Source organism: Oryctolagus cuniculus, chromosome 7 (assembly GCF_964237555.1).
Source record: "Oryctolagus cuniculus chromosome 7, mOryCun1.1, whole genome shotgun sequence".
NCBI lineage: Eukaryota > Metazoa > Chordata > Mammalia > Lagomorpha > Leporidae > Oryctolagus > Oryctolagus cuniculus.
In genome coordinates, this window is record NC_091438.1 from 26,599,499 (window position 1) to 26,624,793 (window position 25,295).

General features: G+C 39.0%; 2 protein-coding genes across 10 annotated transcripts in view; both read right to left on the minus strand.

The window, feature by feature from the left end:
• The window catches only part of DNM3 (dynamin 3), a 634,013-nt gene that overhangs the window by 547,096 nt on the left and 61,622 nt on the right, over window positions 1–25,295 (minus strand). For 4 of the 9 annotated variants that reach the window (XM_051857117.2, XM_051857115.2, XM_051857116.2 and 1 more), the window contains exon 2: window positions 19,558–19,581. The exons of the other annotated variants lie outside the window; for them this stretch is intronic. In XM_051857117.2, coding sequence (XP_051713077.1) covers window positions 19,558–19,581 — 24 coding nt within the window. The remainder of the gene's footprint in view (window positions 1–19,557; window positions 19,582–25,295) is intronic. 9 annotated transcript variants of the gene reach the window in all.
• On the minus strand, window positions 1,374–19,549 carry LOC127493544 (large ribosomal subunit protein eL30-like). The gene has a single exon (XM_070077356.1). The coding sequence runs from the start codon at window positions 14,647–14,649 to the stop codon at window positions 14,359–14,361; it is 291 nt and encodes a 96-aa protein (XP_069933457.1). The 5' UTR covers window positions 14,650–19,549; the 3' UTR covers window positions 1,374–14,358.

The window sequence follows — 25,295 nt, forward strand, 5'->3', positions numbered from 1 at the left end:
CCTTGAAACGGAGGACATTATGTTAAGTGAAATAAGCCAGGAACAGAAACATTAAAAACTGTATTTCTCATTCATAATGCTAAAGTTCAAAGAGTTGATTTCACAGTGGAGAGTAGAAGAGTGGTCATTTTAGGCTAGTAAGGGAAAGGGTGGGGAATAGAGATGTTGGATAATGGACACCAAAGTACAGTTAGATAAGAGGAAAAAGTATTAGTGGTCTACAGCACAGTAGGGCAACTAAAGTTTAAAACGATTTATTATATTTTATGAAGAACTAAAACAGAAGAGCTTGAAGATTCCTAATATAAGGAAATGATTTTTTTTTAAGAAAAGAGAGATGTTAATTCCTCTAATGTGGTCATTAGCCAGATCACAGTTGCCTTAGTATGATTTCACAGCAGGTATTCATATATATTCTGGATATACTTTAGTCTATGCCTTGATAAACTCATATTTTGACACATCATAAACCAAACTGTCTCTTAAATTACAGCTAGATGTAATATATGTAACAAAACTTATAAAACAGATAAAAAGGTATATTCCTTCATACCAGCATTGAAAAGGCTCACACAAGGGTTAGCATTTAGCCTAACAAAACACCCACATCCCATGTCAGAGCACTTGGGTTTAATACCCACCTCAAGCTCCTGACTCTACCTTCCTGCTAATGCTAACCCTGGGAAGCAATGGTGATGACTCAAGTGAGTTCCTGCCACCTACATGGGAGATCTGGATTGTATTCCCAGCTCCTGGTATTTTTTAAGTTAACCAGTAGATGGGAGTTCTCTCTCTCTTACCCTCTCCTCCCCTCCCTCTCTCCCCTACTTCTTCCCCCTTCTTCTCTCCCTTCCTCCTTCCCTCTCAAATAAATAAAGAATAATTTTAAAAAATCAAAGAGCACAAAGGAGAGATCTGTGATAAAATCATTTGCCTGTCTCCAATCTATGACTTCACTACATACATAAAACCTTTTCTATAATCAGACACGTTTCTTTTACCTTATTTCACTCAATTACACTTTACCTATACACTGACTTCAATTTCACCCCTCATTCAACCCTTTTAAAAAACTATTCTTGGGGCCAGCGCTGTGGCACAGCAGGTTAATGCTCTGGCCTGAAGTGCCGGCATCCCATATGGCCGCCTGTTCAAGACCCAGTTGCTCCAATTCCAATCAGCTCTTTGCTATGGCTTGGGAAAGCAGTAGAAGATGGCATAAGCCCTTGGGCCCCTGCACCCACGTGGGAGACCCAGAGGAAGCTCCTGGCTCCTGGCTTCGGATCGGCATAGCTCTGGCCATTGCGGCCAATTGGGGAGTGAACCATTGGATGAAAGACCTCTCTCTCTCTCTCTCTCTCTCTCTCCTCTCTCTCTCTCTCTCTCTCTCTCTGCCTCTCCTCTCTCTGTGTAACTCTGACTTTCAAATAAATAAATAAATCTTTAAAAAAAAAAAACTATTCTTAACATAGTTGTTATAGGACACTTCAGTCACCATGACCCAATCCAACAGTTTCTAACCAGGAGTAATACTTTTATTTGGCAAATTGAAATTACCAGTCCCTGACAAATACCTAGCAACCTGTCACCACCAGCAGAGAAGTCAATCACCAGAGTGTATTGCTGCAGATAATGACTTTGTCTCAAGCTTATCAAACGTCCCACAAGTAAATTTCAATGTGAAAGATAATAACAAACATTCCCTGGGCCAACTGTTAGCAAAACAGTAACAAAGATTTGAGTCTTTGATCAATCTTTAAAAATACCCTCTTCTTTTTAACAAAGATTATCATGCCCAAACATATTTCTATAGCATCAACAACACTCCAGGTCACTACTTTGATTTTAAGCCAATGTCCAGATTTCAGACTCTTGCTTATAAAAGTATTTCTTACATCAGGAATTTTGGGTCTTAGAAGGTCTCAAGGCTTATCCTTCCTGAATGTCAACAGGGAAATCCCAATTCAATCATGAGCATTTTCACTTTCATTTTACATAAGTCTAATTTTGTTCATTGGCAATTTCAAAAAAATTAAAATACTCATTTCTTTTGACTTGGTAAAACTAAATCTAAAGAGCCTTTCATATTTGATGTTTTAATAATTTCTACTATAAGTTACCATTTTGATTAAAGATAGTAAAAGGAAAAATACTATACCTCAGAATAAAAAGGATGAATATTTGCTACTCCAAAGCTAATAAAGTAATGTGTTCTATAGTGTCAAAATACAGTCTTGGACAGGATTGCTCTATTCTTGAAAATTCCTAATTATTAACCTTTCTTTGAGCCAATAGGGCAATACAGACTTAAAATAATTATTTTTAGAAGTGTGCTATGGAAGCAGGTGCCGCAGCTCAATATGCTAATCCTCCACCTTGCGGCGCTGGCACACCGGGTTCTAGTCCCGGTCGGGGCACTGGATTCTGTCCCGGTTGCCATTCTTCCAGGCCAGCTCTCTGCTGTGGCCCGGGAGGGCAGTGGAGAATGGACCAAGTGCTTGGGCCCTGCACCCCATGGGAGACCAGGAGAAGCACCTGGCTCCTGCCATTGGATCAGCGCGGTGCGCTGGCCGCAGTGTGCTGTGGAAATGTAAACTTGAACTGACATATAAAGCTTCCTTGGCATTTACTCTGTATATAATCAGGTTTTCTGTACCTTATACACAACACAATTTTATCTTTCAGTTCTTTATGTAAGAAGGAATAACTCTTGAGCATACAACAAATAACAGAGTTAGACCTTTAAGGAAAGGCCACAACTTAGCACTTTAATTATCAAAAATTTATTTTAGTGAAAAATTTAAAAGTAGAGTTGGCATGTTCTTGTTGGCACTCTTTTTTGAAAATGTATTATTTACTTGAAAGGCAGAGTGACAGAGAGAGAAGGCAAGACAAAGAAAAAGAAAGCTCTTCCATCCTCTGGTTGACTCCTCAAATATCCGTAACAGCCAGGTCTTACTCAGCCAAACTGAAAACAGGAGGCAGGGACTTCATCCCAGTGCCCCACCTGAGTGACAAGAGCCCAAGAACTCGGGCCATCTACCCCTACCTTCCCAGGCACATTAGCAGGAAGCTGGATTAGAAGTGCGGCAGCCAGGACTTGAACTTGTACTCTGATATGGGATGCCAGAGTGACAAGCAGCAGCTCAATCCATTCACTGTTGTTGGTATTCATAAAACCTATCAGAGCACCCATTTGGCCTAGGGTTAAGATACCCATCACCCATACTGAGCACCTGGGTTTGATACCCAGCTCTGGCTCCTGCTTCCAATTTCTTGCCAATGTAGACTCTAAGAGGCAGTACTGCCTCAAGTAATTGAGTTTCTGTCATCCACATAGAGACCTGGACTGAGCTACTGGCTTCCAGCTTCCAGAGTAGACAGGAGCAATTGCAAGCTTTGGGAAGAGGACCAGCAGATGGGAGTTCACTCATGTGTACTCTCACTTCCTCTCTTTCTACTAAATAAAAAAATAACATGTCTTTATTTCCTGATAGAGTCCTCCTTTGAAATATTAATTATTGCTAAATTATGGTAATACCTTAGTGGATATTAAAGAGGAGATTGATCACCCTGTTGTTGTTGCTGTTGTTATTATCATTATTATCTTTGGAGATATTTTGCAAGATATCTGTCTCCTCCATGTTGTCATCATCAGTAGCTTCTCCCTGGCATCTGTGTACCTGCTCCTAGCCATGCCTCTCTTCCTTATTCCTGGTCTGCAGCTCTTTCTCTCTAATGGATACAGACATCAGATAATACAAGCTGTAAGAGTTGGATAGAAGTGAGTAGGCACTGAAATCAGCCTCAATTATTTACCAAGGGTAACCTAGAACTCTGCTACATCATTTCAGTTGCTCACAGCAGCCAATTTCACCCACCTCTTGTTCTCAGCATTGTTATATTTTAAGGTTAAATGGAAAAGTTAAGGGTGGAAAAATGTTTCCTGTGGCATAATGCATGTTTTTACTGCCAAAATTACAGGGGACCAATTGGTTTGAGGGGACCTTAATTCTGGCCATTCAAGATAATGACTAAAGTAACACCACCTTCCGTAGGCACTGAACCCTATATATTCAAAGCACAGAGAATGTGCATATATTATTAAATTTTGTTCTCTGTACAGCAAAGGATATAGGTATAATAGCTGTTGGTAGTCTCCTGTTGAGAGCAGGGAAAGACCAGGAAGAGTTAAGGGATTCATCCTTTGTCACAGGATTTCATTAGAACCATGGTTTGAGCTGGCGCTTGATATTCTAATTTCCAGTTCTTCACTTTTCCTAAAGAAGAAATTGCTCAAAAAGAAATTTTCCCAGATCTGCAGTTCTCTCTCCAGGGATCTTCCACAGCTAGTGAGAAACATGGCCCTAACAACTTCAAGGGAAATAAGTGAAGAATTCTTGTCTTTTTTTTTTTTTTTTAACAGAGGTTAGCCATTTTCCACCAGGGAAAAATATTTCTTTAGATCATAGGTTTAGCTACAGAGAGAAAGACAGAGTCAGAGGGAAAACTAGAAGGCTCAGACCTTATTTACCTGAGAAATACAAAAAATAAGGCTTGCAAATAGGTCTTGACTAACACTCTAGACATACACAGAGACAGCATAAAAGCCCTGTGGAATAAAGCCTCTGCCCTAGGTTATTTATATGCAACATCACCCAGATGTCTTTGAGAGAGGCTCCTTGGTGCAATTTTGCTCATGTGCTCAGAGTTCTCCTCCCTCACACCTCCCTTGAGACCTCCCTCCAGCCATTTGTATACTTTCAGTTTCTTCTACAACTTCAACCTGCTCTCTCAAGGGGGTCTTCTAACAATGTCCTAGCTTTCCATCTATGGGGAGAAACCAGCAAACAAACAGCACCAATGTCTGCACCCCTGTTTCACACACTCCCTGACCAGTTCCACCATAGCCAGCCAACCTTCTTTTTTTCTTCTTTCTTTGGACAGGCAGAGTTAGACAGTGAGAGAGAGACAGAGAGAAAGGTCTTCCTTCCGTTGGTTCACCCCACAAATGGCCGCCACAGCCGGCATGCTGCTCTAATCCGAAGCCAGGAGCCAGGCGTCCCCTCCTGGTCTCCCACGTGGGTGCAGGGCCCAAGCTCCACTGCACTCCACTGCACTCCCAGGCCACAGCAGAGAGCTGGACTGGAAGAGGAGCACCAGGACAGAATCTGGCACCCCAACCGGGACTAGAACCCAGGGTGCCAGTGCCACAGGCAGAGGATTAGCCTAGTGAGCCGTGGCGCCGGCCCATAGCCAACCTTCTTTAAAAATAATGTTTATTTATTTTATTTATTTGAAAGGCAGAGTTGCAAAGAGGGAGAGAGAGAGACAGAGAGAGAGACAGAGACAGAGATCTTCCAACTGCTGGTTCATTCACCAAATGGCCACAACAGCCACGGCTGAGCCAGGCTGAAGCCAGGAGCTAGGAGCCCCTTCCGGGTCTCCCACTTGGGTGCTGGGGCACAAGCATTTGTGCCATGCTCTGATGCTTCCCCAGGCACATTAGGAGAGAGCTGGATCAGAAGAGAAGCAGCCAGGACTCGAACCAGCACCAATATGGGATGCCAGCATCATAGGCAGTGGCTTTACCTGCTGCACCACAGCACCAGCACTACAGCCAATCCTCTAATCCTCTTTTTTTTTCTTTCTTTTTCTTTCTTTCTTTTTTTTTTTTTTTTTTTTTTTTTTTTTTTTTTTTTTTTTTGACAGGCAGAGTGGACAGTGAGAGAGAGAGACAGAGAGAAAGGTCTTCCTTTTTCCGTTGGTTCAGCCCTCAGTGGCCTCTATGGCCAATGCGCTGCAGCCGGCGCACCGCGCTGATCCGAAGCCAGGAGCCAGTTGCTTCTCCTGGTCTCCCATGCAGGTGCAGAGCCCAAGCACTTTGGCCATCCTCCACTGCACTCCCATGCCAGAGCAGAGAGCTGGACAGGAAGAGGAGCGACCAGGACAGAATCCGGCGCTCCAACCGGGACTAGAACCCAGTGTGCCAGCGCACAGGCGGAGGATTAGCCTATTGAGCCGTGGCGCCGGCCCAGCCAATCCTCTTAAGAGGAGAATTCTTACACCATGCATCCCCAATTTAGAACATGTGCCTTCAACAATGCAAATCAATTCAGGTCCCTTCTTCACCCTCAAAGCTGTCCTTACCAAGATCATCAAGAACCTTCATATTTCTGAAAACAACAGGATTCCTACATTTTACCTTACTTCCTTAAGAAAAACATGATATTGCTCATCCCCTTTCTTCTCCTGTGTCAAGCTGATGCTTTTCCTCCAACATCTTTACTCCCTCTCAGCATCTGCAGGTGTCTACTTCCTATGTGTAAGGTTTTTTTTCCAGCCATATTCTCACTCTACATGTTCTCCCCCTTGGTGGTTTTATCCACGCCTGACTAATAGTTTCTATTTATGACTCTGCAGCCCCAATCTCTCTTCTGAGCTGCTGACTTCTACTTATTATATCAAGATATCACAAGCACTCCAAAGTCATCGTGTCATAAACTGAACACATTATTGTCCTCCTTGAATCTGCTCTTTGTTTATTCCCTAAAATTGTGAATGGCACCACCAACCATTCAGTAAACCAAGCAAAAATCTGGGAATCAGTTGCAGTTTTCTCCCCATCCTTTACTTTCTTCACTCAAATCCTCATAAATGATTTACTGCCTGTCTTCCCCCACTTTGCATCCTCCCTTTTTGTTAAACACAGAACTCATATATTCCATCTTGTTTCATGCATCCTTGAATTGTACTTGCAGTTCCCTCTTGCTTATTTGTCCTTCAGAATTCAGCTCTGGTGTCAACTCCCATGTTACAAGCTTTCCTTATCCTGCCTAGGCAGAGCTAGGATACTCCTACGCTGAGGTCCCGCATTATTTGTAAAAACCTTCATTCACTACAGACGCTACTGTATATGCTTGCCTATTTTCCATCTTCCCAACCAGACTGTCAACCAAAAAAGCAGGAGCCATGTCCAATTTTTATCCCTGGGTATTCAAACTGTAGCGTAATTCCTGGTTTATCATAGGTCTTTAATCTTTTCTGTGGATAAATAAAAAAACAAACATGAGTAACTCCCATTGTCCACATTTCTGTGCTTCCTGTCACCTCTTATCATTCTTTATCAATTCATTAAATATTCATTCACTTAAGAAACCTCTGATTCCAATTCCACTCCACTCTGATTCCCCACCCCTCCTGGTATAATTCACTGCAACACAAAGTAGACAAGAACATCTGAGCACTTAACTTGCTGTCCTACGACTGTTTTATTATATTTCTGTTATAGGAGGCATGAAAGAAAACACTACTTAATTCATTTTATAGTTGCCTCAAAACTAGGCTTTCCTTATTTAGAGTTCTTTAGAGGAAGGTACATTCACATTTGAAAGAAACCAAAAGCAACACGCTAGCAAAAACTTCCCCTCCACTAACACACAGCAGCATCTCACAATAGGGCTTTCAAAGGGGTTACAGAGCCTGTGTGTAGTGCTGCTTTCGAGCCATCACATGGCAGCAGCGGGGGAAACACACCAGCACTGAAGTGAGACAAAGAGCAGAGATGAAGCCCGTTCTGTTCCTGCTGACGCTACTGAAGCCACTGCTCTCTCAGCTGGGCTAACAACAAACAGACCTCGCGGCCTGCAGCCCAGCCAGGCAAGCATCCAGTCAGAATGGGTGACCCGGAGCAGTGGTTCCCAGGACTCAGAGGGCTTCACGACCCTACACACCCATGGTAGCTTCAAACACTCATCAATCTTTTTCCTATATCACTAAAAGCATAACCTGGAGGGAGGTTATGGGGGGGAAAAGCTGCTATAATCCAAAAGTTGTACTTTGGAAATTTATATTTATTAAATAAAATAAAAGTTAAAAAAAAGAAATACAGTTAAATTGTTGTTGGAAATAATACCAACATCTAAAGATAGGGGACTTATTACCCAGTGGAATATTCAGTGATCATTGATAATGAGGTAATAGAAGAGTTCACATAAAAAATCACTCCCTAATATTAACTGGGAAAACCATTTACAAAGCCCAAATGTGTGTGCGTGTGTGTGCATGTATGTGTAGGTATATATATATATATATATATATTCATATAACATTACAGTGTAAGATAAATCTATGCCAAAATGTTAAAAGTGCTTAATTTCTAAATGATTAGATAGATTAAGGTGACTTTATTTTCTTATAATTTTATCCATGTTTTCTGAGTATTCTTTATGAACATGTATTTCTTTAACAAGAAAAAGCATATTTTAAAAAATGAAATGGTCACCTTAAATAAAAGTTATAAATCTCTAAATCTTCATAAATATTTTCCTTTTTATTTATATCCTGGAGAACTAAGATTTTTTTTTCTGAAAGTCTTGGTGGTTTTGTAGGAAAGGGTATCAGATTTATAGAATCACCACGAGAGCAAAGGGATATCCCGAGATGCTCAATAAATGCATTCTTGGGAACTAGGATCAAAATGAGAAAGTAAGAAATGAAAAGTTTAAACAAATTTTTTATTTTAAAAAAATTTCAAGAGAAAGTCAGAAAACCAAAGTTAAATGTCACTACTTCATATTTAGGGCAAACATAACATTTTTATTATTTTAATCTATTAAAGTGTAGGAAATGTCACATTGTTAAGATCAAATGAAGCTTTGTTTTCAGAGGCAACATGATTCTAAGTAAGGTATGGCTCATATGGTGTAGCCTCACAATCTGTACTGTACACACACTGGACAGGATATCCCTCTGCTATTTAAATCTAGACAATGTTATAGACAATAATAGTAACATCAGAAGAAAAAATGGTACACAAATTCAACTATTAGTTAAAAGAAAATGAACTTCAAACCTAAAAACATGATTATTCCCTTTTCATAGCATTTATCGAATAAAAGCAAATCAGTGAAAAGTAATTTAAAGATTTAACTGTATATATTAGATTGGCCTGATTTTCACAAGCCAATATTAAGATGAACAGTGTTAAAAATGTAAGCAGAGAGAGAAACTGGGAAAAGAAACAAACAGGAATAAAATCCATCACAGGATTGCTTCAGGAATTTCAATGATATTGATATGCTAGATTCCCTACCTTCACATTAATTAATGAGATAATTAAACATTTGTGTTTTATTTGTTTAGCAGGCATTTATGAAGCATTCACTGTGGCATAGCATGTACCAGCCTAGGCTTTCACCCAAGGAAACATTTCTACACAATATTTTCCTCACTTAAAAACAGAAGACTAACATGAGATAGACATGATTATTCACTACTGTCAAATCGCTGACATCTGTTCTACTTGTTAAAGGTCTATCCTTGACATTTGTGGAATAGGATAATAGCTGAAGTTGTTTAAGAAAAAGGACTTCAAATAAAAGTAGATTAGAAGAATTTTTAAATATTCTAATTAAGGAAAATGTATCATGTAAGACTTAAATTTGACACTTGGTTTGGGAGAGATGAAACAAATTTTATCTGGTAGAAACTGGCTGTTCATTTTAAATGTCCTAACATGGCCAAAGAAAGAGGTGGCAAAAAAACACTACCATACACTCCATACACACTACCATTGTTTTTAACTGGCCCATAAAATTCAGAAGTCTAGAAGTCAGTGATTCCAAGAGCATTTTAGCCACCCAGAAGATGGCTAATCTACAATGTGAAATTCTGTCCATGACACAATGTCATACATGCAAAATATGCTCAAAATTTATTTGTTGCATAAAGATACATAGGGTTTTTTTTTTTTCATGTAGAGGATGTGATTGGGTCACTTAAAAATGGTTCAAAAACCTTATCATTTAATAGGTTTAAAAAAATGAAATAAGAGGGGCAGGCATTTAGCCTGGTAGTTAAACACCTGCAACCCACATCAGAGTACCCAGGTTCAATTCCCAGCTGCAGTTCCTGACTCCAGCTTTCTGCTAATACAGATGCCAGAAGGCAAAAGTGATAGCTCAAGTAAATTCCTACTATACACCTGAGAGACCTGGATTGGGTTCCTGGCTTTTGGTTTCAGAAGTGGAGCAGCCAGGTCTCAAACCGGCACCCACATGGGATGCTGGCACTGCAGGTAGCAGCCTCAACTGCTACACCACAGCGCCAGCCCCCTGAACTATTTCTTATACCTGGCATGCAAATAATACATTGGCTTACATTTCAAGTTATATTAGACTGAATTATCCAAAGTTGCTGTTTTTTGGTCAAATGTTAAGTAATTTGAATCAATTTTGGTAATATGTTACTGTAATAGAGAACACATGACGCTATGCATTGTCAAACCCCATAAAAACTTTATACCACAAAGATCAAGAAATGGAAAAAACAAATGATAAAGTTACATATTAGGATCAAGGTTAACTCTGGTGACAAAGATGGAAACAATGATTTTGGAGGTGAATTTTATAAAAGAGGATTGGTCACGTCATGGTCAATTTTGGGCTTATTCTGCAAGCTCTACATACTTATGATTTCTGTACCTTTTATAAGTATGATATATAATAAAACCCTGTATTAATTTTTAAAAGAAAAAGGATTCAGAGCTACTTACAGGGATTTCTGAGTCTAGAAGTAGGCATAAAATATAAAAAGATGGTCTGGGATAATCTTGTAAAGACAGAAATTTAGGACACACACACAGTAGTGAAAGGATGTTACAGGAACACGGGAGCCAATGGAAAGAGCTCTCAAGATGACAGTTTAAGTTACAAAATAAAGTAATATTGGATTATAACTCTAGGTGTAAAATAAATATCCATGAGTACATATTGATATAAATAAATTATTGAATAAATAGAGAAAATGGATAAATTTCCCATGCAAATTCCAAATAATTTGTATAGATAATTCACCCTCAGGAAGGCTGTACAACTCCTACTCCCTAACCATGGATTGAACATAGTGACCTCCTTCCAAAGAAAAAATATGGAAAGGAAGAAACCTGATGAACAACGCCTCAGCCAGGTAAAGAAGTCAGCATCAAGAGTGATAAGCCATGTTAACACTACAAACTTTGATGTGATGCGATGGAAACAGCAATCATCCTCTATGGGCTTTCTCACAAAAACACATAAACCTATGAGAAAAACATTAAACAAATCTCCTATAAGGTGCCTGATCAATACTTTTCAAAACTGTTATGAACATCAACGACAAGAAAAGTGGAAAAAATTCACATCTGAGAGGAACCTAAAAAGACACGACAGTGAAATGCTATGTGACATCCTGCATATGATTCTGGAAAAGAAAAAGGACAATAGGCTAAAGACTATGGAAATCTGAATAAAATACGGACTTCAATTAATAAAAATATATCAATAGTAGTTCATTAATTGCAACAAACCTACTATATCAGTGTAAGATATTACTGATAGGTTAAACCGAGTATACGGCCTATTGGGACTTCCTACTATCTTTACAGTTTTCCTGTAAATCTAAAAGTGTTTTAAAATAAAATGTCTACCCAAAAAGTATTATGGGAAGAGCTGTTTACTACATGTGATGGCTACCAAGTTGACATCTACAGCTCGATCTCTAATCTCATAATCAGCATCACCCACCTCATTCAGCTTTTTACACAGGACATTCTTAAGCCTGATGTGTTGGCCATTGTGGCCTTTTCACTCTGATGCTCTTTCTTTCTTAGGTAGGCTGTGGGCCAACCCAGAACAATTTGGCCATAAATCCATATCAAATCATATAATTGAGACATTTTCGGACACCAAGTATTTTTAAGGACAGTTTCCAATAGCTATGAGGAGTGATTTAGAAAATATATCCTGTTTTATTTCACTTTCAATTCATGATATATGACTACTAATTTTTTGCTGCCATAATGAGTCTCTAATAATCAAGACAAAAAAGATATCCTCCAAGATAGATTTATCCATGTTCTCTGGCCACACCCATTTACAAAATTATTAACAATACTATTCTGATTCTAGAACTAGTATATAAAATATAAAAGATGATTCAGGAGCATCATGTAGTGACAGAAAGTTAGGAATCACTCATGTCACACACACACAGATGGGAAAATGTCAGAGTGACTCAGGAGCCAAACAAAAGAGTTCTCAGGGAACAATTTGAGCAAAAAATAAAGCAACATTGGGATAAAATCCTAAGTATAAAATGTGTTTTGTAGGATCAGTGTCAAAAAATAAATAATAATTAAATAAACCAACTTGACTTGATATCTTTTCCCATTGGGTGTTGCTTATAAGTTAATTGAACTGACATCTAAAACTTCATATATGAGCTATTTTCCATTCTTAGAGCCAGAGTAGCTAGTAGCCATAACTTTGACATATGCTCTGTTAAATGCCAATTTTTAAATCAATTTTATGGCCGGTGCCGTGGCTCACTAGGCTAATCCTCCGCCTTGCGGCGCTGGCACACCGGATTCTAGTCCCGGTCGGGGCACCGGATTCTGTCCCAGTTGCCCCTCTTCCAGGCCAGCTCTCTGCTGTGGCCAGGGAGTGCAGTGGAGGATGGCCCAAGTGCTTGGGCCCTGCACCCCATGGGAGACCAGGAGAAGCACCTGGCTCCTGCCGTCAGATCAGCGTGGTGCGCCGGCCGCGGCGGCCATTGGAGGGTGAACCAACGGCAAAGGAAGACCTTTCTCTCTATCTCTCTCTCTCACTGTCCACTCTGCCTGTCAAAAATAAAAAAAAATAAATAAATAAAAATTTTAAAAAATTAATTTTACACAGGGAAACTACTAACTCAATTTTAAGTAAATTGGTTTCCTATCTCTAGGAAAGCATCTGGTAGTTTTCTAGGAAAATGAACCAACTAGTCATTTTTTGTACTTGGCTAGAAACATTACTTCTATATAAATTCACAGAATAAGTATTTGCATACATGGATGGAGAAAGCTTTTAAAAGCCAAATTTTTAAACCAGAAAACAGACTCACTATGAACTTTATTTTTAGTACCCTTCTTATAGTACACTAACAAACTAAGTTTTAAATATGTCCTCACAAAAAGGTTGCTGCCCAGGCTCAATTCTTCTCTTTTCATAGCTGTTGTTATTTTATTATTTTTAAAACTGTAATTAGTTTTTAACAGATTCAATGTAATTTCTAAGAACATAATAATAATCCCTTCTTCCTTCCCTACCCTCCCCCCTACACCCTCTATCTTTCTTACCCTCTTTCCTTCTCCATTTTTGCCTTTTATTTAGTTCTTGAGATAACATGCTAAATTTACATTACAATGAAAAGCCTTAATATTTCACCAAATAAGGCCGGCGTCGCAGCTCACTAGGCTAATCCTCCGCCTTGCGGCGCCGGCACACCGGGTTCTAGTCCCGGTCGGGGCTCCGGATTCTGTCCTGGTTGCCCCTCTTCCAGGCCAGCTCTCTGCTGTGGCCAGGGAGTGCAGTGGAGGATGGCCCAAGTGCTTGGGCCCTGCACCCCATGGGAGACCAGGAAAAGCACCTGGCTCCTGGCTCCTGCCATCGGATCAGCGCGGTGCGCCGGCTGCAGTGCGCTGGCCGCAGCGGCCATTGGAGGGTGAACCAACAGCAAAGGAAGACCTTTCTCTCTGTCTCTCTCTCTCTCACTGTCCACTTTGCCTGTCAAAAAATAAATAAATAAAAATAAAAATAAAAATAAATATTTCACCAAATAAGAAGTTTACCATATAAAAAGCAAAAAGGCCCTAGTTTAGTGAGAATATAGGCAATGGCTATAAAAAATAACTGAACAAAAAAATGACTATTTCACCCATATACAGTAAATTTTAATCAGATCATTAAAACTATAGTAGTATAATATTCTTAACCATTTGTTTGACAAATATATAAAACAAACTTTTACAAAACTGTATTTGCAGCAATACTAATAAACACAGATACTCCTTTCTTTATTTCTTTGGTTGTTTTTTAAATTTTAGATCCCACATATTAGTGAAAACATGCAGTATTTGTCTTTCTGGGACCAGCTTATTTCACAGGACATGATGTCCTCCAGTTTCATCTATTTTGCTGCAAATGTTAGAATTTCATTTTATATATAGCCTAATAATATTCCATTGTTAATATACACCACATTTTCTTTACCCATTCATTTCATGATGGACACCTTTGTTGGTTTCAAATTTTGGCTACTGTGAACAGTGCTGCTGTAAATATGGTGGTGCAGTTATCACTTTGATACATTGTGTTCAAATCTTTTGGCTATATAACCAGTGGTAAGACTGCTGGGTCATATGGCAAGTCAATTTCTAGTTTGTTCATTTGTTTGTTTGTTTGTTTTTAACAACCTCTGGCAGGTTTTATTAAAGAAAAAATTGTATGGTTTACTTTTCACCAATCTGTCCGGGCATGCTTCTAATAATATCAGACCCACCTAGATCAACAATAGAGTGTGTATTCTGTAGTATTGTCCACATGCTGTGCCCAGTTCAATATTATTGCCACTGCAGTGACAGACACCAGTTTGGGCCATGGCATAATACTCTATTTCAGATTTCCTCAGAGCCTGGTAGTTATTGGCAAGGATGACCGGTTTTGTCTTGCTTTGTCTGACCATCTTCAAAGACAGCCTGTGCCCTAGCACGTATTTTCCAGTCTTCCTCACAAGTTGGAGTCTAGAGTCAATCAACTCCAGCAACTTTTTTGTCTTCTTTGTGGCCACCATCTTTCTGTCTTGGGTGTGGGACAGCCTCCAACCAAGTGGGCCACAAAAAGATGGCCAGGGAAATTATTCCTAGTTTTTTTAAGAAATCTCTACACTGTTTTCCACAGTGGCTGCACCAATTTCCATTCCCACAACAGTGTATAAGGGTTTGTTTCTCTTTGTCCACATCCTCACAAGCATTTGTTACTCTGTATTTTAGCCATTCTGAAAGAGTAAGGTAATATCTCATTGAGGTTTTGATTTGCATTTCCCTGATACTTAGTGATGTTGAGTATTCTTTCACATAATTGTTGGCCAGATGTAATTCTTCTTTTCAGAACAGTTTACTGAAGTCCTTTGCCCATTTCTCAACTGAATTCATGGTTTTTGTTGTTGTTGTTGTTGTTTTAAAGATTTATTTATTTATTTGAGAGGCAGAGTTACAGAGGGAGGAAGATACAGAGAAAAAGGTCTTCCATCGGCTGCATCCGCTGCTTCACTCCCCAGATGGCTGCAACAGCTGGAGCTGGGCTGAACCGATGCCAGGAGCCAGGCACTTCTTCCAGGTCTCCCATGTGGGTGCAAGGGGCCAAGCACTTGGGCCATCTTCCACTGCTTTTCCAGACTATTAGCAGAGAGATGGATTGGAAGAGGAGCAGCCAGGACTCGAACTGGTGCCCATATAGAATGCCAGTGCTGCAAGCAGAGGCTTAACCTACTACGCAACAGCACCAGCCTCCTGGATTGGTTGTTTTTGTTTTTGTTTTTGTTGAGTTTTCTAAGTTGCTGATATATTTGGGATATTAATCCTTTGTCATATATGCAGCTTGCAAATATTTTTTCCCATTCTGCTGATGTCTCTTCACTATATTGATCATTTCCTTTACTGTGCAAAAGCTTCTCAATATCTGACTTCAAAGCATACTACAAAGCTATAGCAATTAAACAGTATAGTACTGGTGTAAAAAATGAACATAGATCAATGGAACAGAATATAGAGCCCAGAAATTATTCCACATACATACAGCAAACTTATTTTCTGCTAAACTGCTCAGAACATACAGAGTTACTAGTAAGGATAATTTCTTACCAAATTGTGCTGGCAAAACTGGATGTATCTATAAGAGATAAATTAGATCCATATCTCTTACCATATACAAAAATCAACTCAAGATGGATCAAAGACCTAAACTTAAGATCTAGACAATAAAGTTGCTAGAAGAAAACACAGGGGAAACACCCCAGGACATTGGTGTAGGAGACAACTTTTTTTCCCAGGGGATTCCAATTCAATCCCATCAAGGTGGCATGTACCAATGCCATCTCACTAGTCCAAGTTTCAGTTCATAATTAATCATAATGATAGGTCTAAGAGTCAAAGAGATCACATAAAGACTAGTGTCTGCTAATACTAACTGACAGAATTAAGAAGGAGAGAATGATGTGGGATACACAGCAGACTCATAGAATGGCAGATGTCCTAAACAGCACTCTGGCCTCAGAATCAGCCTTTAAGGCATTTGGATCTGGCCAAAAAGCTCATGAGAGTATTTCAGGCATGGAAATCCAAGACACTCTGGGGGAAAAAAAATGAACTAAATGAAAGATCTCTGTGAGTGAGAGATCCCAGTGGAAAGAACGGGCCATCAAAGAAGGAGGTACCTTTCTATGAAGAGAGAAGAGAACTTCCACTTTGACTGTAGCCTTGTCTAAATAAAATCAGAGTTGGTGAACTCAAGAGGCTTCCATAGCCTTGGCAGCTCATGATAAGAGCCTAGGGTGATTACTGACACCATAAATAAGAGTGTCAATTGTTAAATCAACAACAGGAGTCACTGTGCACTTACTCCCCATGTAGGATCTCTGTCCTTCATGTGTTCTGCTATGTGAATTAACAGTATAACTAGTACTCAAACAGTACATTATACTTTGTGTTTCTTTGTGGGTGCAAACTGTTGAAATCTTTATTTACTATATACTAAATTGATCTTATGTATATAAAGATAATTGAAAATGAATCTTGATGAAGAATGGGGTGGGAGAGGGAATGGGAGATGGGATGGTTACGGGTGGGAGAGAGGTTATGAGGGGAAATAGCTGCTATAACCCAAAAGTTGTACTTTGGAAATTTATTTTATTAAATAAAAGTTTAAAAAAAATTCAACTGCCAAAAAAAAAAAAAAAAAAAAAAACAGAGCACAGGAAACAAAAGCAAAACTAAATAAATGGAGCTATATCAAACTCAATTCTTCTTTTTGATGTAAGCTGTGATGAATATGAACACAAAATGTAAATGAGCATGCACAGTGAAATTTACATCTCATTTGAAGGCATTACATATCAGCTTTAGAAGAGAGGTTTAAAAAGGGATGCCCACTAATGCTCTATGTCCAACAAATTCTCTTCCTCCGGCCCTCCAATTGGAAGAAACCATACTGGTTGAGACCTGAAGAACTGTACCAAGTCACCATTTGGTACACTTATCCTACTATACATATTCAGGGATAGTTTGGAAAATGAAAATTGTACTTGGAATTTTTCCTTAAACTCTAGTCCTCAGTACTTAATATCACTATAAATCTGCAAAATAGGGCTGGTAAGTCCTAACCAGAACAACATAAAATGAGGCATACACTCAGACCAGGATGGCTACAACACATCTAGACACTGAAAGCACACACAGTCACACTACATATATGAAATATTAATGCTAGAAATTTCTAAAAATATACTCAAAGCCCAGTATTTTACCTTCTAAAATTAACTTTGATGAATATTCAGTCATTAGTCTCTGCTAATATAATTCCAGTAACGAATAGTTGCACAGAGGGTTTTACATCTTTCCTGATCAGTGGTCTTATTTTTGGTCTTCCAGAGGAACTTTTATAAATAAAATACTTTCTCCTAACCTGTTTTTCCTTGCTTACCTTAACCTTCCCATTAACTTCAGCTAATTATCAGTTTTAGCCTCCCTGACACTATCCTATCTAATTTCATTTCTGTCCACATGAAAGAGTAGCTAGTAACCACTCTTACACCTGTAATATTTTCTGCTAAAAGCACACATTAAAGCAAATTCTATTACTAGAAAGTCACCCACTCCAATTTAAATAAATGCTACTCTTGGATTTTTCTTTTTTACATGTCCCTGGCTTAGCATTCTGTATATTTTTCACACGCTTTATGTTCAGAGAATTTTCTCTATAAATATCTTAAACCACTTTGCCCCCATATTTTTCTCCTGTTTAGGTCATTCATAAGTAAAAAATCAGAATTTTATTATTTACTATCTTCACGAGTCACAGTTGCTTCTAAAATAACCATTTTTTTCTCTAAGCTTCTTAAAATTTACTTTTGAAAATGATGCCCAGGGCAGGCATTATGGTGAAGTGGGTTAAGCTACTTCTTGGGATGCCCCATATCATCCCACACCAGAATGCTGGCTTGAGTCCCAGCTACTCCAGGCTTCCAATCCACCTTCCTGCTAATGCACCTGAAAGACAGCAGATAATGGCCCAATTACATGGGTTGCTATCACCCACGTGGGAAACCCAGATGGAGTTTCTGGGTCCTGGCTTCTGCCCAGGCCAGCCCTGGCTGTTGTAGGCATTTGGAGACTGAACCAGAAGATAGAAAATTCTCTCTCTCTCTCCTCTCTCCTCTTCCTTCTCCCCTCTCCCCTCTCACTATGTTTTTCTCTCCTTCTCATTCTCCCTCCTTCCTTCTCCAACACCCTGTATTTCAAATAAACAGTCTTTAAAAAATTTAATGATTTGAAAAAAGTAATCTTGCGCAAAAGAACAAAGCTGGGAACTTTAGAACATCTGACCTTAAAAGATACTTGTTACAAACCTATAACAACCAAAACATCATGGTAGTGGCATAAAAAGAGACACAGACCAATGGAATAAAATGCAGAATACAGAAATAAACCCACATATTTATACCCACTGATTTTTCTACAAAGGCATGGAGAAAAAAAACAATAGAGAAAGATCAGTTTCTTTAATAAATGGTGCTGGGAAAACTAGATATACATATATGGACAAATGGAACTAGATCCCTATCTTTCATTATATAAAAAAATCAACTGAAAATAGATAAAAGATCTATGCATAATACCTGAAACTACAAAACTACTAGAAGAAAACATGGAAAACATTTTAAGATATCACTATAGGCAATAATTTTTGTATAAATTTCCAAAATTACAGGCAACTAAAATAAAAATAAAACAGGATTATATCAAACTAAGAAGCTCCCACACAGCAAAGGAAACAATCAACAGAGTGAAGATAAAACTTACAGAAAGAGAGAAAATATTTGCAAACTATCCACCCAATAACAGATTAACTACCAGATTATACAAAGAAGTAAAAAAAAAAAAAAAAAAAAAACTCTACCACAAAAACAAAAGTCTGTTTTAAAAGTGGGCAAAGGTTCTGAATAGACATTTCTCAAAAGATTATATATATACATAAATGATCAGTAAATACATCAAAAATTCTTCAACATTATTACTCATCAGGGAAATGCAAATCAGTCAAAATAAGATATTATCTTGGCCGGCGCCTCTGCTCAATAGGCTAATCCTCCGCCTGTGGTGCCGGCACACCGGGTTCTAGTCCCGGTCGGGGCACCGGATTCTGTCCTGGTTGCCCCTCTTCCAGGCCAGCTCTCTGCTGTGGCCCAGGAGTGCAGTGGAGGATGGCCCAAGTGCTTGGGCCTTGCACCCGCATGGGAGACCAGGAGAAGTACCTGGCTCCTGGCTTCAGATCAGCGTGGTGTGCTGGCCACAGCATGCCAACCGACCGCAGTGGCCATTGGAGGGTGAACCAATGGTAAAGGAAGACCTTTCTCTCTGTCTCTCTCTCTCACACTGTCCACTCTGCCTGTCAAAAAAAATAAATAAGTAAGATATTATCTTACCTGAGTAGAATGTCTATAATCAAACTGAAAAAAAAAAATAAGTGTTGGTGAGAATGCAGGGAAAGGAAAGCTCTTACAAACTTGTTGTCAAGAATGTAAATAAGTACAACCATTATGGGAAATAGTATGGACATTCCTCAAAAAAAAAAAAAAACACTAAAAACACAACTACCATATAATTCAGCTATGTAACATAGGAAGGTATTTGAAAAAGATCATGGAAAAACAGAATTAAAAGATAAGTTTATTTTGTTAAAAAACAAAAAAACCTAAAATCCATAGTTTTTCTGCTGTATTTATTCCCCATGAACTTTCTGAAGACCCCCTCCTCTACCCAAACAAAGTAAATACATCAAAGAGTTACCTATATACTCTCCTGCATATTGCACTGTTCACAAAAGCCAAGGTACAGAAGTCAACTGAAGTGCCTATCAACAGATAAATGAAGAAAGCAAATTACACAGCCCTAAAAAAGAATAAAATCTTGTCATCTGCGGGACAGTGGATGAAACTTAACATTATATTAAGTGAAATAAGTGAGACACAGGAAAACACTGCATGTTCTCACTCATACAGGGAAGCAAAAAAAGGTGATTTCTCAAAAGTCAAAAGTAGAGTACTGATCAGCAGAGATTTGGAAAAATAGCAGGGAGAGGGAGGTTAGATGACAAATACCAATATACAGTGAGACAAGAGGGATAAGTTCTAATTTATATATTTCACAAAGAACTATTAATACAGGAATTCATAGCTCCTCTACACAAAGAAAAGATAAATGTGTATAAAGGGGGAAATGCTAATTACACAGATCTAATCATTATACATTATATATACATGTACCAAATTATCACATTGTATCTCATAAATATGTACAATTATTATGTGTGGATTTAGATAAAGAATTCTTAAATGTGTCTAGTAGAAACAAAGTTTGTTTTCTAAGAAATAACATTATTTTCTCCTTTTCTGAGATTGAATTTCATGTGATCTTCATTTTATTCCCAGCTCCACTATCTTTTCATAAGATAGCCCTTAGATCTGCCTTCTTACCTGTACTGCAAACATATTTTTTTCACATTTCACAAGCATACAATTTGCTTAAAAATAAAGATAAGTTTATATAACTCCTAATATATAACAATAATGACAAGCTGATTTTCCAACTTTTGGGTAACAGAAAAGAAAAAAAATAAAGACTAAGAAGAAAGAAGAAAGTTTTAGCAGGAAACAGCCAATAACTTCTAAACAAACATATGTTTAAATTTTATAAACATAAAATACAAGAAAGGTTGGAGAAAACATAATGGAGTCACAATTATTCTGGCTTTCAAAATCCAACCATGTTTTCAGGCATGAGGATAGTTTTAAATCCTGAAGTTCTCATCCATCCATATTGAGAAAAGAGACAATGTAAAAAAAAAAAAAAAAAAAAAAAAAAAAAAAAAAAAAAAAAAAAAAAAACCCTACATAGATGCCTTAGAATAATTTAACAATTTGTTATAATAAATTAACGATGAATTAAATAAACACCAAATGTTTCATAATATTCTCAGGTATGCATGTCTATGTATGTGACACACATGTGTTTATGAATTCTCAAAAAAAATGTTAAGTGGCTGGCATTTTGTGGCACAGCAGATTAAGCTGCCACTTACAATACAGTATCCTCAGAAATATGAGAGTTCTGTTCAAGTCCTGGCTGCTCTACTTCCAATCAAGCTCCTTGCTAATGCACCTGGGAAAGCAGCAGAGTCCTTGGGCTCCTGCACCATTATGTGAGACCCAAAAGAAGCTCCTGGCTCCTGGCTCCAGATTAGCTCATTTCCAGCGATTGAGGCCATTTGGCGAATGAATCAGAGGATGGAAGACCTCTCTCTGTCTCTACCTCTCTCTGTAACTCTTTTTAATGAATAAATAAAATAAATCTCAAAAAAAAATAATTGGCTTGCAGTTTGTATCTATAAAATATTAGAAAATCTTTGAAATCTTATACATAAAACAAAATAATCTGCTTCTAGAATGTACATTATATAGACAAAGGACCGATTTAGTTTGTGATCAAAGTCACTAGTGTACAGCCAAGGTCTTGGTTTCTGGTCACAACCACTGGCTACAGTGTGACCCTGGACATAAGAACTTTCACTTCATTATCCCGACTTTTTAAATAAGGGTATTAATTATGATTTCTAAAGTCCTTCCATCTCTATACTCCTGTGATTCTATGAAATCGTAGAAGACTTCTGCAGGCCCGAATCTAATTAATTTCAGCTCTCCAGCAGGTAATAGCTCCTTGTACACAGCCCACAAAAAATGGACTTCCCCTCACAGCAATACACCTCTGGTAATTCAATCACCTGATAATGAAACCTTCTTCTGCTCTTGTATTTGATGATAATGTGTTATTATCCAATCATATCATGTTAAAATATAATTTTACTATAACCCAAGAAAATAACATTGTTGTCAGGAGATGCATAACAACTCTTTCAAACACTAGACCAAAAAAAAAAAAAATACTGAGAGAGGAGAGGGGAGGGGAGAGAAAGGGAAGGGAGGGAAGGGAAGGGAAGGGGAGGCAGGGAGAGAGGGAGGGGAAGGGAAGTTTCATATTCTAAGAATTGTATCCATAAACTACATTAAATCTGTTCACTTTATATTAATATTACATTAAAATGAGACTTCTGTTGTAGTAATTATTATGTATTTGTTGTGATCCTGACAATCTAATGTATTAATAATTCCTGAGAATTAAAAATATTTTAATTGGCTTTAAGAGAGCTATGTGTATCTGAACTAATTTTTATAGAATACTTATTAATCAAGAGATGGGCCAAGGACCTCAATAGACATTTTTCAAAAGAGGAAATCCAAATGGACAACAGACACATGAAAAAATGTTCAAGATCACTAGCAATCAGGGAAATGCAGATCAAAACCACAATGAGGTTTTACCTCACCCCGGTGAGAATGGCTCACATGCAGAAATCTACCAACAACAGATGCTGGCAAGGATGTGAGGAAAAAGGGAAACTAACCCACTGTTGATGGGAATGCAAACTGATAAAGCCAGTATGGAAGTCAGTCTGGAGATTCCTCAGAAACCTGAATGTAAGCCTGCCATACAACCCAGCCATCCTACTCCTTGGAATTTACCCAAAGGAAATTAAATTGGCAAACACAAAAGCTGTCTGCACATTAATGTTTATTGCAGCTCAATTCACAATAGCTAAGACCTAGAAACAACCTAAATGCCCAACAACAGTAGACTGGATAAAAGAAATTATGGGACATGTACTCCATAGAATACTATACAGCAGTCAAAAACAACGAAATCCGGTCATTTACAACAAGATGGAGGAATCTGGGAAACATCATGCTGAGTGAATAAGCCAGTCCCAAAGGGACAAATATCATATGTTCTCCCTGATTAGTGACAACTAACCAAGCACCAAAAACGAAACCTGTTGAAGTGAAATGGACACTATGAGAAACAGTGACTTGATCAGCCCTTGTCCTGACTGTCAAGGAACAACTTAATACTTTATCCCTTTTAGTATTTTTTTTTGTCCTACTTAATACTACTGGTTGAACTCTGTAATTAATACACAATTATTCTTAGGTGTTTAAATTTAACTGAAAAGTGATCCCTGTTAAATATAAAGAGTGGGAATAAAAGAGGGAGAAAAGAGGGAGAAGATGTACAATTTGGGACATGCTCAATCGGACTTGCCCCAAATGAAGGAGTTAGAAACGTGCCAGGGGATTCTTTTTTTTTTTTTTTTTTTTTGACAGGCAGAGTGGACAGTGAGAGAGAGAGACAGAGAGAAAGGTCTTCCTTTGCCGTTGGTTCACCCTCCAATGGCCGCCACGGCCGGCACGCTGCGGCCGGCGCACCGCGCTGATCCGATGGCAGGAGCCAGGTACTTATCCTGGTCTCCCATGGGGTGCAGGGCCCAAACACTTGGGCCATCCTCCACTGCACTCCCTGGCCACAGCAGAGAGCTGGCCTGGAAGAGGGGCAACCGGGACAGAATCCGGCGCCCCGACCAGGACTAGAACCCAGTGTGCTGGCGCCGCAAGGCGGAGGATTAGCCTACTGAGCCACGGCGCCAGCCTGTGCCAGGGGATTCTAATTCAATCCCATCAAGGTGGCATGTACCAATGCCATCTCACCAGTCCAAGTGATCAATTTCATTTCATAATTGATCATAATGATAGGTCTAAGAGTCAAAGAGATCACATAAACAAGACTAGTGCCTGCTAATACTAACTGATAGAATTAAGAAGGAGAGAACGATCCAACATGGGAAGTGGGATACACAGCAGACTCATAGAATGGCAGATGTCCTAAACAGCACTCTGGCCTCAGAATCAGCCCTTAAGGCATTCAGATCTGGCTGAAGAGCCCATGAGAGTATTTTAGGCATGGAAAGCCAAGACATTGTGGCAAAAAAAAAAAAAAAAAAAAAAAAAAAAAAAAAAAAAACAAACCCGCAACTAAATTCCTCCCACCTTTGGATAAAGAGAAAGGTGAAACCTTGCTAAGCCCCTTAGTGATGTGCGGGCCCCATGGCCTCAAGTTCCTGAAGCCCGTGGAGCTGCGCTTGCCACACTGTGCATCCATGACTCCTGATGGTTGGTCTTCTGCTCTAAAATCATCCGACTCCTCGTCGGGTGATCCTAAAACCTGGCAAAACAAGTGTCTTCCTGGAGATCCAAATTACCTTGTGGGAACAAACTGTGTGTCTGTCTTGATTGACCACTTTTAATTCTGAAGCTACAGGAACTTGATTAAATAATGTGAAGCTGGGTTAAATTTACCAAGTCTAAAATGGAACCACTCTATCAAGTATTCTATTTTTCTTAGAATTGATACTACAGTTTTTTTTTTTTTTTTTTTTTTTTTTTTTTTTTTTTTTTTTTTTGACAGGCAGAGTGGACAGTGAGAGAGAGACAGAGAGAGAAAGGTCTTCCTTTGCCGCTGGTTCACCCTCCAATGGCCGCCGCTGCAGCCGGCGCACCGCGCTGATCCTGGCAGGAGCCAGGAGCCAGGTGCTTTTCCTGGTCTCCCATGGGGTGCAGGGCCCAAGCACCTGGGCCATCCTCCACTGCACTCCCTGGCCATAGCAGAGAGCTGGCCTGGAAGAGGGGCAACCGGGACAGAATCCGGCGCCCCAACCGGGACTAGAACCCGGTGTGCCGGCGCCGCAAGGTGGAGGATTAGCCTATTGAGCCACGGCGCCGGCTTAGAATTGATACTACAGTTTTTTCATATTAAACATTTGTTTGGACTGGTCAAGACTATGCGCATGCCCCTGAACCATGATCAGAACACATGCCGCAAACTGCATGTCTGCGACTGAAGAACTCTTGCTATTGGCTGGAGGTTCAAAGATACTTTACTCTGTAATGATTTTGTACTTGTTTTTATGGTCACTGCTTCACTTCACATACTGATTTCCGTTAAAATACCAGCCACTAATGGGGGTGCATTTAGTTCTGTTATTTCCAAAGTACATTGTTTCAAACTTTATTATGGCTCTGGCCTAACACACATATTTTATTTTATTATGCATGAAGTAATATGCACTTGTTTTTTAAACACACCTGGAATATATAACCAGTATAGTGGATTTAACAGAAGTGTACAGCAAGGGGAATTTGTGACTTCGGTTGGAGAGGGTTTCAGGTGAAGACAATTACACACCTCTCTTAGGGAAGGACACCAAAGCATGTGA